This window comes from Anopheles gambiae, chromosome 2, assembly GCF_943734735.2.
Source record: "Anopheles gambiae chromosome 2, idAnoGambNW_F1_1, whole genome shotgun sequence".
Lineage (NCBI taxonomy): Eukaryota > Metazoa > Arthropoda > Insecta > Diptera > Culicidae > Anopheles > Anopheles gambiae.
Window position 1 is genome coordinate 45039015 of NC_064601.1, and position 14341 is coordinate 45053355.

Consider the following 14341-nt stretch of genomic DNA (forward strand, 5'->3'; position numbering starts at 1 on the left):
TCAACAAAACCTACGCTCTCAAAGTGAGATGGCTCGTACCAAGCAAACCGCTCGTAAATCGACTGGAGGTAAGGCTCCTCGCAAGCAGCTGGCCACCAAGGCTGCTCGTAAAAGTGCCCCGGCCACCGGAGGAGTGAAGAAGCCGCATCGTTACCGTCCGGGAACGGTGGCCCTCCGAGAAATCCGTCGCTACCAGAAGTCGACCGAGCTGCTCATCCGCAAGCTGCCCTTCCAGCGCTTGGTGCGTGAGATCGCCCAGGACTTCAAGACTGATCTCCGCTTTCAAAGCTCAGCTGTGATGGCGCTGCAGGAAGCCAGCGAGGCGTATCTGGTTGGTCTGTTCGAAGACACGAATCTGTGCGCCATCCACGCCAAGCGCGTCACCATCATGCCCAAGGACATCCAGCTGGCCCGTCGCATCCGCGGAGAGCGTGCCTAAATCGTCCATGCATCCGGAAGCGGTCCCTGTCTAAACGGGGCATTTCCTTCTCAAAACGGTCCTTTTCAGGACCACCAATACTGTTGAACATTCCAAGAATTTTCTTTCGATTGCTATTATGAAATTGTACATACGAATGCAAGTCTTCACGTATGTCGTTTTGTTATAACGAGGAAAGTGTGAAAAGGGGGAAAATTTGTTTTAAATAATCAATGTTATGGGAGGTATTTTAACTTTTTCTTGTCAAAGTTTCGCTTTTTAATAGGGCATCTGAGGATTTTGACTATATTGATCAATACTTTATTACCATCTATATAACCTATGACTATTATACCAACATCGCTGCTTACAACAAACTACGAACGAATAGTATGACTATATATTTTACAACAAATGTTCAACTCAAACAGCTCAACTGATGCTTATACAAACGTGAATTAAAATGCTCAAGAAGACGACCCTTCAATACTTATAAGCAAGTTTAAAATCGAACAAATCTATTACAACATTTGACTCACGACACATAAGCTGCTATTGGTTGCTTTGTCGATAAATTATCCTCGTATGCGCGAGGAAAATTTAATTTAAAAAAATAATTGTCATACAACGAGCGAAACGACTTCTATTCATAATTCATGATACACGAAACTCCATTTTCAATTTCACCTCGCAAAACGCTTCCAACCAGTGCGGACTTTTTTTTAATGTTTTTTTTTTAAACGTGCTACGGTTCTATTTAACATTAATATATACAATGAACAACGCAGAACTTTAATGTCAATCACAGCATCATTGTTTCCAATACAAAGTTCGCAAACAAACTTAGGATATGGCTGCGTTTACCTGCACTAATGCCATTTAGTACAGGCAAACGCAACAAACTGAACAAAACGTTGACGAAGACGGACACCCTGAAATTAAAGCGCTAATTCGCTGGTGCAGATGAAACGAAGGATAATTCTTTGTTTGAATGCGGTTTGTGGTCCTGAAAAGGACCGATTAAAGAGAGGTTCATGAAAAGAAGCCAATCATTTCAGTGGCTTACTTCGAGCTGGTGTACTTTGTGACAGCCTTCGTTCCTTCGGAGACGGCGTGCTTGGCAAGCTCACCAGGCAGCAGCAGACGAACAGCGGTTTGGATTTCGCGGGACGTGATCGTCGAACGCTTGTTGTAGTGCGCCAAGCGGGATGCCTCAGCAGCAATGCGTTCGAAGATATCGTTGACGAAACTGTTCATGATGCTCATGGCCTTCGAAGAGATGCCAGTATCCGGGTGGACTTGCTTCAACACTTTGTAGATGTAAATAGCGTAGCTTTCCTTGCGGGTCTTGCGCTTCTTTTTCTTGTCGGACTTGGAAATATTTTTCTGGGCCTTGCCAGACTTCTTCGCAGCTTTTCCACTGGTTTTGGGTGCCATTTCGACGGAAAAATTCACTCAAGACTGGGACACGATGTGTATGATTCAACGGGCGATTGCGTTCTAGAAAAATTCCGAGCTCTCCGATCGCTTATAACGGGCTGTGAGAGAGAATACGTATCGTGCAGCTCGAAAAATTCCAAACGAGTATCGGGCAGCACGAATAAGCTGCTATATAAGCATCGGTCGGGTCAAAATTGTTCTATTATAAAAAGACCCTTCTCAAGGAGAACATCGTGTTGTTGGTGATCCCTTACAAACGTACCCCAATCAAATCTAACCATGTCTGGCCGTGGAAAGGGAGGAAAGGTAAAGGGAAAGGCAAAGTCCCGTTCCAACCGTGCCGGTCTTCAGTTCCCCGTTGGCCGTATTCATCGTCTCCTGCGCAAGGGTAACTATGCCGAGCGCGTCGGTGCCGGAGCACCCGTGTATCTGGCAGCCGTCATGGAATACTTGGCCGCTGAAGTGCTTGAGTTGGCCGGAAACGCTGCTCGTGACAACAAGAAGACGCGCATCATCCCGCGTCATCTGCAGCTGGCCATCCGCAACGACGAGGAGTTGAACAAGCTGCTGTCCGGAGTAACCATCGCTCAGGGTGGTGTGCTGCCCAACATTCAGGCCGTGCTGCTGCCCAAGAAGACCGAAAAGAAGGCTTAAACGTTGTGACAAAGCTTCCTTCATCTCAAACCCAAAACCGTCCTTTTCAGGGCGACAAATTACTTTGCCAAAGACATTTTATTCGATTTATGCTGTTATGGGAGAACCAGAAGGAAAAAAATCCAGATATATCAAGAACCGTGCTTGAAACTGTGTACAAAATGTAAATGAAAAAATGTGCCGTCCTTTGGCACAAAAAGCATCCCTTAATATTTTCAATTCTGTAACCTCTCACTACGAATTCTACAAAATGCAGCATATCATAAGCGATGCATAAGATTTTCCAGGTAGCTTGTTCAAGAGGGTTGGTTTTACCATATACATGCAACCAGTGATACCTGCGTGTTGACCTTTTTCTGAAAACAGTAAAGGACACTTTTACCTGATTTATCGTTAACCACGGGAAAATGTTGAAAGGGTCGATTGTCGAAAAATGTTGTGCGTTTAGGTAGCCTTAGGTTCTCACAAAAGTTTGGCTTTCAATATATCGGGAAACGTTGACAATGGCTTTAAAAAAGTTGGACCAAAAATTAGGAAGGTTCAAATAAACAACCATACTTATTAATGTTTCCCTTCACCCTTCATCTTAATCACCAGTTACCCAAATTTGTGAAGCATTTTAAAGTGTTTCGTTGTTTGAAACAATAAAATGATTTGCAATGTAGGAATGCATATAAAATACAAAGTATTGAAATGCCCTAACGCATATGCAACTCCACATTCAATAACGCCGTCTAGTGGTGATCAAAGTCCCTGCAACCAGTAGTAACGCCATCTAAATAATTGGTAAAAGTAAGGCTCAGTGATCTGCGTTACATATGAGAAGCGTTACATGCCTTTTAAAATTCCCAAACAATATTTTTGAAAAGTTCATAAACACCCCAAAAGCTTTCAATTTTAGTAACATTTCCTATGATTAGAAAGTATAAAATATTAAAAATATTAATAAATTAATAATGTATATGAAATATAATTATTACCTATTCAATCTATGTTTCCGCCTATTGTGAATAAACTTTACTTTAGGTGCGAGGGCTCTTTTTTAAATTGAGGTTAATGAAGGTAGTAAATATTTGTATGTATTTCATTATCTTGCTTTATCTATAGTTGGGAACATAAATAAATAATCATTTTTAAAAGTAACCATTTTTTATGTGTAAGATTGTTATAATTATAATACGTGAAGTTGTTACAACTCTGATTGCTGTTAAAAATGATAGCCTAATAGTAATAATATAATTTATTTATACTCATGAATTATCAATGAGTGTTATCTTTGCAATTGCTGTTCTTTTTTATGTTTGTTCAAAAATTGTTGCTTTTCTAATTATCATGTAAAATAAAATATATTAAGACATGATAATCTATTAATTTGCTCATCCACAACGATTAAACCAGGCGTTCAAAAATGCTGCTTGGGTTTGCGCTAGACAGACGTTACTCGTAACGCTAGCGTAATGTAGAGGGCTGAGCGTTACTTTTCCCAAATAATTCATTATGCGCTCTATGAGGTCCCAGGGTGTTTGTCCTGGATAATAACTGGGAAACATTTTAATGATAACGGAAGCTGGGGAACAATTACCAAATGTACAAACCAAAATGTAAGCATCGCTAGCGGAGCATCGCTAAGTCAGTATACCAAATGAAGTCAGTATCCCAAGAAAATATGTAGCATTCAGTTTACAGTATAGATTTTGGAGGTGGAGTTAATTTCTTCATGTTCATAGCACCCTGATAGCAAATCTTGCAGAAAGTATTTGGTGGGTATGAGTTAAATCGAATTAAACAGTTTTGAAGAGTTAAACAATCGGTTTGATCTGATACTGGTAGGAACATTTTCATATCATTTGCATAAAACAATTTTTCGCAATCTGGTATAACGTAAATAATATCATTTATGAAAATGATAAAAAGAATAGGGCCTAGAATACTGCCTTGTGAAACCCCGGATGAAATATTCACTGTAATTTGTCTTACACTTAAATTACAGGAGAGCCAATGAACAAGCGTTCTATTTATTCCGTAGCTTGATAGTTTTGAAATTAGCGTTGAGTGATTTACGGAGTCAAAGGCAGCATTGGCACCGTTAGCTGTTATAATAAACTCACAAACCTCATGGAAACGGTGTATCTTTTTTTCGCCCAATCCTTCTTTTGAATAATTATCACAAGTATCAATGAACGAAGCGCATGTGTAGCGGCGATTATTGCTTCAAGAGGATGAGAGGCTTGCCCTGAAAAATTAAATAATTTTAATTCGAGACTATAAAATAAATTCATAAATTAATAAGTAAATAAAAATTCAATATTTTAACAAACACTTCAATCGTCGCTTTTATGTACGCTTCAAACGCATGCAAACTTTTGTGAGTGCTTGTTATGCAAGTAAAATGTTATACGCACACCATTCGAAGCCATCATAGACATTTTTTCTCTCAAATAAAACATGTTAATGTTGCGAAAGACACAGCTCTTGAGTAATGTATTGTGGTCCTGAAAAGGACCGTTTGATTTGAGACTCCACATGGAAGTTTTATAGAGATAAATTTAACCTCCAAAACCGTACAGAGTGCGGCCCTGACGCTTCAGAGCATACACCACATCCATAGCGGTGACGGTCTTACGCTTGGCGTGTTCAGTGTAAGTGACCGCATCACGAATCACATTCTCCAGAAATACTTTCAGGACGCCACGGGTTTCCTCGTAGATGAGACCGGAGATACGTTTCACTCCTCCGCGCCGAGCCAAACGGCGGATGGCGGGCTTGGTAATGCCCTGGATGTTATCCCGCAGCACTTTTCGGTGACGCTTGGCTCCTCCTTTACCCAGACCTTTTCCTCCCTTTCCTCTTCCAGTCATGATGAGCACAGGATTGTACGTTCACGATGTTCACACTTCAAATTGACGATCACGAATGAGCGTTTTCGTGCTCAACGTCCCTATTTATACTTTTTCATCCACGCATTCCCTCTTGCTCTTAAGATGAGAGAAAACAAGGGTTGGCAAGCGTATGAATAAAGCTGTTGTTCGAGCAGTTTCATCATTTAACGTTCAACTTTTGTCAAATAAACAAGTTCGCTCCGTGCTCAACGAAACCTACGCTCCCGAAGTGAAATGGCTCGTACCAAGCAAACCGCTCGTAAATCGACTGGAGGTAAGGCTCCTCGCAAGCAGCTGGCCACCAAGGCTGCTCGTAAAAGTGCCCCGGCCACCGGAGGAGTGAAGAAGCCGCATCGTTACCGTCCGGGAACGGTGGCCCTCCGAGAAATCCGTCGCTACCAGAAGTCGACCGAGCTGCTCATCCGCAAGCTGCCCTTCCAGCGCTTGGTGCGTGAGATCGCCCAGGACTTCAAGACTGATCTCCGCTTCCAGAGCTCAGCCGTCATGGCGCTGCAGGAAGCCAGCGAGGCGTATCTGGTTGGTCTGTTCGAAGACACGAATCTGTGCGCCATCCACGCCAAGCGCGTCACCATCATGCCCAAGGACATCCAGCTGGCCCGTCGCATCCGCGGAGAGCGTGCCTAAATCGTCCATGCATCCGGAATAGTATGAACTATATATTTTACAACAAATGTTCAACTCAAACAGCTTAACTGATGCTTATACAAACGTGAATTAAAATGCTCAAGAAGACGACCCTTCAATACTTATAAGCATGTTTAAAATCGAACAAATCTATTACAACATTTGACTCACGACACATAAGCTGCTATTGGTTGCTTTGTCGATAAATTATCCTCGTATGCGCGAGGAAAATTTAATTTAAAAAAATGATTGTCATACAACGAGCGAAACGACTTCTATTCATAATTCATGATACACGAAACTCCATTTTCAATTTCACCTCGCAAAACGCTTCCAATCAGTGCGGACTTTTTTTATGTTTTTTTTTTAAACGTGCTAAGGTTCTATTTAACATTAATATTTACAATGAACAACGCAGAACTTTAATGTCAATCACAGCATCATTGTTTCCAATACAAAGTTCGCAAACAAACTTAGGATATGGCTGCGTTTACCTGCACTAATGCCATTTAGTACAGGCAAACGCAACAAACTGAACAATAACGTTGACGAAGACGGACACCCTGAAATTAAAGCGCTAATTCGCTGGTGCAGATGAAACGAAGGATAATTCTTTGTTTGAATGCGGTTTGTGGTCCTGAAAGGGACCGATTAAAGAGAGGTTCATGAAAAGAAGCCAATCATTTCAGTGGCTTACTTCGAGCTGGTGTACTTTGTGACAGCCTTCGTTCCTTCGGAGACGGCGTGCTTGGCAAGCTCACCAGGCAGCAGCAGACGAACAGCGGTTTGGATTTCGCGGGACGTGATCGTCGAACGCTTGTTGTAGTGCGCCAAGCGGGATGCCTCAGCAGCAATGCGTTCGAAGATATCGTTGACGAAACTGTTCATGATGCTCATGGCCTTCGAAGAGATGCCAGTATCCGGGTGGACTTGCTTCAACACTTTGTAGATGTAAATAGCGTAGCTTTCCTTGCGGGTCTTGCGCTTCTTTTTCTTGTCGGACTTGGAAATATTTTTCTGGGCCTTGCCAGACTTCTTCGCAGCTTTTCCACTGGTTTTGGGTGCCATTTCGACGGAAAAATTCACTCAACACTGGGACACGATGTGTATGATTCAACGGGTGATTGCGTTCTAGAAAAATTCCGAGCTCTCCGATCGCTTATAACGGGCTGTGAGAGAGAATACGTATCGTGCAGCTCGAAAAATTCCAAACGAGTATCGGGCAGCACGAATAAGCTGCTATATAAGCATCGGTCGGGTCAAAATTGTTCTATTATAAAAAGACCCTTCTCAAGGAGAACATCGTGTTGTTGGTGATCCCTTACAAACGTACCCCAATCAAATCTAACCATGTCTGGCCGTGGAAAGGGAGGAAAGGTAAAGGGAAAGGCAAAGTCCCGTTCCAACCGTGCCGGTCTTCAGTTCCCCGTTGGCCGTATTCATCGTCTCCTGCGCAAGGGTAACTATGCCGAGCGCGTCGGTGCCGGAGCACCCGTGTATCTGGCAGCCGTCATGGAATACTTGGCCGCTGAAGTGCTTGAGTTGGCCGGAAACGCTGCCCGTGACAACAAGAAGACGCGCATCATCCCGCGTCATCTGCAGCTGGCCATCCGCAACGACGAGGAGTTGAACAAGCTGCTGTCCGGAGTAACCATCGCTCAGGGTGGTGTGCTGCCTAACATTCAGGCCGTGCTGCTGCCCAAGAAGACCGAAAAGAAGGCTTAAACGGTGTGACAAAGCTTCCTTCATCTCAAACCCAAAACCGTCCTTTTCAGGGCGACAAATTACTTTGCCAAAGACATTTTATTCGATTTATGCTGTTATGGGAGAACCAGAAGGAAAAAAATCCAGATATATCAAGAACCGTGCTTGAAACTGTGTACAAAATGTAAATGAAAAAATGTGCCGTCCTTTGGCACAAAACGCATCCCTTAATATTTTCAATTCTGTAACCTCGCACTACGAATTCTACAAAATGCAGCATATCATAAGCGATGCATAAGATTTTCCAGGTAGCTTGTTCAAGAGGGTTGGTTTTACCATATACATGCAACCAGTGATACCTGCGTGTTGACCTTTTTCTGAAAACAGTAAAGGACACTTTTACCTGATTTATCGTTAACCACGGGAAAATGTTGAAAGGGTCGATTGTCGAAAAATGTTGTGCGTTTAGGTAGCCTTAGGTTCTCACAAAAGTTTGGCTTTCAATATATCGGGAAACGTTGACAATGGCTTTAAAAAAGTTGGACCAAAAATTAGGAAGGTTCAAATAAACAACCATACTTATTAATGTTTCCCTTCACCCTTCATCTTAATCACCAGTTACCCAAATTTGTGAAGCATTTTAAAGTGTTTCGTTGTTTGAAACAATAAAATGATTTGCAATGTAGGAATGCATATAAAATACAAAGTATTGAAATGCCCTAACGCATATGCAACTCCACATTCAATAACGCCGTCTAGTGGTGATCAAAGTCCCTGCAACCAGTAGTAACGCCATCTAAATAATTGGTAAAAGTAAGGCTCAGTGATCTACGTTACATATGAGAAGCGTTACATGCCTTTTAAAATTCCCAAGCAGTATTTTTGAAAAGCTCATAAACACCCCAAAAGCTTTCAATTTTAGTAACATTTCCTATGATTAGAAAGTATAAAATATTAAAAATATTAATAAATTAATAATGTACATGAAATATAATTATTACCTATTCCATCTATGTTTGTGAATCTATCCGCCTATTGTGAATAAACTTTATCTATCTATCTATCCGCCTTTTGTGAATAAACTTTACTTTAGGTGCGAGGGCTCTTTTTTAAATTGAGGTTATTGAATGTAGTAAATATTTGTATGTGTTTCATTATCCTGCTTTATCTATAGTTGGGAAAATAAATAAATAATCATTTTTAAAAGTAACCATTTTTTATGTGTAAGATTGTTATAATTATAATACGTGAAGTTGTTACAACTCTGATTGCTGTTAAAAATGATAGCCTAATAGTAATAATATAATTTATTTATACTCATGAATTATCAATGAGTGTTATCTTTGCAATTGCTGTTCTTTTTTATGTTTGTTCAAAAATTGTTGCTTTTATAATTATCATGTAAAAAAACGATATTAAGACATAATAATCTATTAATTTGCTCATCCACGGCGGTTAAAACAGGCGTTCAAAAATGTTGCTTGGGTTTGTGGTAAACAGGCGTTACGCGTAACGCTAGCGTAACGTAGAGGGCTGAGCCTTACTTTTATCAAAAATACTGCTTGGGAATTTTAAAAGGCATGTAACGCTTCTCATATGTAACGTAGATCACTGAGCCTTACTTTTACCAATTATATACCCGCTGCGCAAATTCGAGCAGTTTCCAGCGCAGAAAATGCACCAAAATCTGCGCTGGCCAGCGCAGATTTCGCCTGGTCTCCCGCGCTGGACTTCAGCGATTCCCGCGCTGGGTCGAGCAAGTTTAGCGCCATCTGTGGGCGAAATGGACGAACTATTTATGGCGGTGGAGCAAAAATAAACGGTCAAATTTTTTTTTTTTTAAATGGCGCCCATTTTTTCGTCCGCTTCTTCTCCCTCCCTCACCCTGACCTGCCTTACTTGCGCTTCTGCCCGTGCCTTCCGTCGCCAGCTGATTGGTTGTTGTGGTGTATGCGTTGGTTCATATATGTGCATTGCGGTTGTGTATTGTTATTGGTGGGTGTTAGCATTTATTAATTTGTGTGTGACCTTGAGACGCTGTGGGAGAAGCTGGATTGGGATTTGAAGTGTTATCGCTGTATTGATGGTTTATTTTATTTCGTGCCGCTGCTGATGAGACCATTCGATGCCCGTGCCAGTTGAGGGTGAAGAAGCCTATTTAAAACAAGCGTAGGAGAACGTCTAACACTAATCTAATATTTTTTTAATTTGAACATGTTTGATGCTTCAACGACCTTCTAAGCATCATGAAGCACAGTGTATAGTGACTAAAAATATATTTTTTTAATGTGCCGAAATCTTTCTCGAGTTTTTGTGTCTCGACACACACACACACGCACACAGCGCGGGGAAAGTGACCATTCACTCTATCATGTTCCGCTCCCCCACCCCGCCTGGCGTTTTGGATGAGGATGCGCTGCAAGATAGCTGAACCAGCCTATCTTCCGATAAGGTAGCCGTAATGGATCATGCGGTAAGGGGGTGGGGAGGGGGGGGGGGGGTTGTGAATGCGTATTCGCGTTCGCGCTTTCGTGGATGCATGCTCGCGTGCGCGCTTTCGTGGGTGCGTGCTCGCATGCGCGCTTTCGGGGGTGCGTGCTGGCGTGTGCGCTTTTATGCTCGCGGGCGCGCGTACGTGCGTGTGTGCGTGCGTGCGTGCGTGCGCGCGTTCATGCATGTGTGCGCGCGCGCGTGTGTGTGTGTGTGTGTGTGTGTGTGTGTGTGCGAGTTTGCGCGTGCGTGTTTGTGTGTGAGTTTGCGCGCGCGTGTTTGTGGAAACCCCAAAACTATTTGATTCTGATGCGTACATTTTCATCCGCTGCGGCTACAAAGTCCATGCATTTTCGATCTCGCTACCTGAGAGACAACACAACCATTGGCATTGGCATCTTTGCGATAGGCTCTGCTATTGGGGGTATTAAAAAGACACACGATCAAAGCAAACGTGCGTGTTATATGTAGCACATTTACAGTGAACCCTCTCTTATTTGACACCTCTCCAATTTGAAAAACCTCTCTTATTTTAACATTTTGCACAGTCCCTTGATTTCCAGTACATTTTTGTTCCTTTAATTTGGAAAACCTCTGAAATCTGTATCCCTCTTATTTGTGTATGGTGTTGCCATGGTTATTGAAAGATGTGTGCTCAAATTGGCGATTCTGTTCGCAGTTACCTATAGCAACAGTTAAGGCTGCATACTAAATGTTCTGTCTCTTTCTTGTTTGGATTGACCTTTCATTCACTTTTCACCTCTGTAATTTGAAAACCCCTCTTATTCGACAGTCCCATCGCCTCTCAAATAAGAGAGGGTTCACTGTATTTCTAATTCAGCTAGTGGACCCAAGTGGAAACAACATTTTGAATTGAATTTATACAAAAGAGGATTCTGGATTTGTTTATTACGGTGCGCGTATGGTGCTGCACCTGTCCGTCCAGAATCTGGCGGCTTGTTGGCTTGGAGTCGGTATCATGACGCCGATTGACCGGCAACGCCTTGGAATGGGTTCGGATCGGTAGGTTCATGTTTTGGTCGAGTGCATTCCGTCCATTTGTCTCGTCACAGCGGTAGCCCGGCAGTAACAAAGTCAAGACAAACTCTTACCCGGGTGTGGACTGCTACGCTAAGTTCTTTTTATTATTATTATTATTATTATTATTGGCGTACTAGCCAAAGCGATCATGCCGGCCTTTTCAGGACTTGAGTACCACGTAGCCGGATAGTCACCTCTTGATACGGCGGACGGTTCGTACGCGGTTAGAACCCACGACGGGGGTACTGCCACACTGTCTCCTGCTCGATGTATACGCTGCAGGCAGGGGGAAGGATGCACTCTACAGTAAAAAAAAAACACCGTCATGGACCAGCGACGGACCTAACGGTAGGTGGACTAGGCGGTCGGCGATGATCTCTACAAATGGACAGAGTATCAACGACAAGGGCCCCCGGAAAGATGGTCTTTAGGGCTCCGTGGCTGGAGAACCATTCGCACCTCCCCTCCCCCCATGGCGACTACAATTTTAGGGCCTGTGACCGATGATCGTAGGGGTTCCATGGCCACCCCCCTCTCCATCCGTCGGCAATTTAAGTATACTGTTCAATCTCCCAACAGCTGTGTGCCACTACCCCTGCTCCCTGTCATCAGTTACCATTGACAGGGACCTCAATTCGTCTTTCCGCCTTTCATTAACACCTTCCTTTCTTTGACCGATGGATCATAACATTCCGGAAAAAAACACATTTGGCGACAGTTGTGCACACACACGCACGCTCATACCTTTGCGCAGACGGCACAGCATATCTGTGTAATCTACAACATACGAAAGCAAAAGCTTAGTGTAACAAAGTTATCTTTAATGCTTAACACGTTCAGATCGATGACAGGCCCCACTGCCTGCCAGTGAACTTTCCAGCCTGCGTTCTAGGTGCTGGTGGAAAGGAAAGTTGATGAAAATCAGCGCCGAGATGAACGTGTTAATGCGAATTAGGATTCAGCGCGTTTCACATCAAACCCTCCAGCGTTAGCTAGCGATTCCTTAGTCATTTTTACATTGCAGCAATAGAACTTATTGCGCTTTTTTGGTTTGATTTGTAAAAATGCAACTTCATCGCCGCAATGTGTATAAACGGTTTTTTAAGCGCCACAGCAACTCATGAGCATTGTCCACACGCGAGAATGAGATAGCACTAGGGAGGGAAAGAGCACGGACGATGGCTGACAGCGATTGGCCGTCTGACACACCAACACATTCAAACCTTCGACAGCGCGCTCAGCCGAGGGGAATAAGGCGGAGCCAGGGACGGGCAGCTCGACGAGCTGCTCGACAAATTTGCCGTTGGAGAAAAAAGAGGGCATGATAAAATTCTCAGAACTCCATGATTTCTTGCGTCGCTTTGCGCAGCGGGTAGATGGCGGTTAAAACAGGCGTTCAAAAATGTTGCTTGGGTTTGTGGTAAACAGGCGTTACGCGTAACGCTAGCGTAACGTAGAGGGCTGAGCGTTACTTTTCCCAAATAATTCATTATGCGATCTATGAGGTCCCAGGGTGTTTGTCCTGGATAATAACTGGGAAACATTTTAATGATAACGGAAGCTGAGGAACAATTACCAAATGTACAAACCAAAATGTAAGCATCGCTAGCGGAGCATCGCTAAGTCAGTATACCAAATGAAGTCAGTATCCCAAGAAAATATATAGCATTCAGTTAACAGCATAGATTTTGGAGGTGGAGTTAAATTCTTCATGTTCATAGCACCCTGATAGCAAATCTTGCAGAAAGTATTTGGTGGGTATGAGTTAAATCGAATTAAACAGTTTTGAAGAGTTAAACAATCGGTTTGATCTGATACCGGTAGGAACATTTTCATATCATTTGCATAAAACAATTTTTCGCAATCTGGTTTAACGTAAATAACATCATTTATGAAAATGATAAAAAGAATAGGGCCTAGAATACTGCCTTGTGGAACCCCGGATGAAATATTCACTTTAATTTGTCTTACACTTAAATTACAGGAGAGCCAATGAACAAGCGTTCTATTTATTCCGCAGCTTGATAGTTTTGAAATTAGCGTTGAGTGATTTACGGAGTCAAAGGCAGCATTGGCACCGTTAGCTGTTATAATAAACTCACAAACCTCATGGAAACGGTGTAGCTTTTGTTCACCCAATCCTTCTTTTGAATAATTATCACAAGTATCAATGAACGAAGCGCATGTGTAGCGGCGATTATTGCTTCAAGAGGATGAGAGGCTTGCCCTGAAAAATAAAATTTTTTAATTCGACACTATAAAATAAATTCATAAATTAATAAGTAAATAAAAATTCAATATTTTAACAAACACTTCAATCGTCGCTTTTATGTACGCTTCAAACGCATGCACATACGTTTAAAAGGCACATTTAAAAAACGCCATTTCATGTAAATGCACTGAATATACAGCAGTGTGAGTGCTTGTTATGCGAGTAAAATGTTATACGCACACCATTCGAAGCCATCATAGACATTTTTTCTCTCAAATAAAACATTTTAATGTTGCGAAAGACACAGCTCTTGAGTAATGTATTGTGGTCCTGAAAAGGACCGTTTGATTTGAGACTCCACATGGAAGTTTTATAGAGATAAATTTAACCTCCAAAACCGTACAGAGTGCGGCCCTGACGCTTCAGAGCATACACCACATCCATAGCGGTGACGGTCTTACGCTTGGCGTGTTCAGTGTAAGTGACCGCATCACGAATCACATTCTCCAGAAATACTTTCAGGACGCCACGGGTTTCCTCGTAGATGAGACCGGAGATACGTTTCACTCCTCCGCGCCGAGCCAAACGGCGGATGGCGGGCTTGGTAATGCCCTGGATGTTATCCCGCAGCACTTTTCGGTGACGCTTGGCTCCTCCTTTACCCAGACCTTTTCCTCCCTTTCCTCTTCCAGTCATGATGAGCACAGGATTGTACGTTCACGATGTTCACACTTCAAATTGACGATCACGAATGAGCGTTTTCGAGCTCAACGTCCCTATTTCTACTTTTTCATCCACGCATTCCCTCTTGCTCTTAAGATGAGAGAAAACAAGGGTTGGCAAGCGCATAAAAAGAGC

General features: G+C 42.7%; 8 protein-coding genes across 10 annotated transcripts in view; 4 read left to right on the top strand and 4 right to left on the bottom strand.

Moving 5' to 3' along the window:
- Positions 1 to 14341, top strand: part of LOC5667525 (uncharacterized) — a 386862-nt gene that overhangs the window by 3328 nt on the left and 369193 nt on the right. The window lies entirely within an intron of this gene.
- Positions 3 to 6049, top strand: LOC133392080 (uncharacterized). The gene is made up of 4 exons (XM_061650242.1): positions 3 to 431; positions 2160 to 2506; positions 5080 to 5151; positions 5584 to 6049. The coding sequence occupies exons 1-4, from the start codon at positions 29 to 31 to the stop codon at positions 6034 to 6036; spliced, it is 1275 nt and encodes a 424-aa protein (XP_061506226.1). The 5' UTR covers positions 3 to 28; the 3' UTR covers positions 6037 to 6049.
- LOC133391217 (histone H2B) lies at positions 717 to 1894 on the bottom strand. The gene has a single exon (XM_061643176.1). It carries the CDS (start codon positions 1853 to 1855, stop codon positions 1481 to 1483), a length of 375 nt encoding a protein of 124 aa, XP_061499160.1. The 5' UTR covers positions 1856 to 1894; the 3' UTR covers positions 717 to 1480.
- LOC133391220 (histone H2A) lies at positions 2066 to 3077 on the top strand. Its single transcript, XM_061643178.1, has one exon. It carries the CDS (start codon positions 2138 to 2140, stop codon positions 2510 to 2512), a length of 375 nt encoding a protein of 124 aa, XP_061499162.1. The 5' UTR covers positions 2066 to 2137; the 3' UTR covers positions 2513 to 3077.
- Positions 4990 to 5427, bottom strand: LOC133391221 (histone H4). The gene has a single exon (XM_061643179.1). The coding sequence runs from the start codon at positions 5368 to 5370 to the stop codon at positions 5059 to 5061; it is 312 nt and encodes a 103-aa protein (XP_061499163.1). The 5' UTR covers positions 5371 to 5427; the 3' UTR covers positions 4990 to 5058.
- Positions 6145 to 7182, bottom strand: LOC133391216 (histone H2B). The gene has a single exon (XM_061643175.1). It carries the CDS (start codon positions 7102 to 7104, stop codon positions 6730 to 6732), a length of 375 nt encoding a protein of 124 aa, XP_061499159.1. The 5' UTR covers positions 7105 to 7182; the 3' UTR covers positions 6145 to 6729.
- On the top strand, positions 7315 to 8326 carry LOC133391218 (histone H2A). Its single transcript, XM_061643177.1, has one exon. It carries the CDS (start codon positions 7387 to 7389, stop codon positions 7759 to 7761), a length of 375 nt encoding a protein of 124 aa, XP_061499161.1. The 5' UTR covers positions 7315 to 7386; the 3' UTR covers positions 7762 to 8326.
- LOC133391227 (histone H4) lies at positions 13799 to 14245 on the bottom strand. Its single transcript, XM_061643199.1, has one exon. The coding sequence runs from the start codon at positions 14177 to 14179 to the stop codon at positions 13868 to 13870; it is 312 nt and encodes a 103-aa protein (XP_061499183.1). The 5' UTR covers positions 14180 to 14245; the 3' UTR covers positions 13799 to 13867.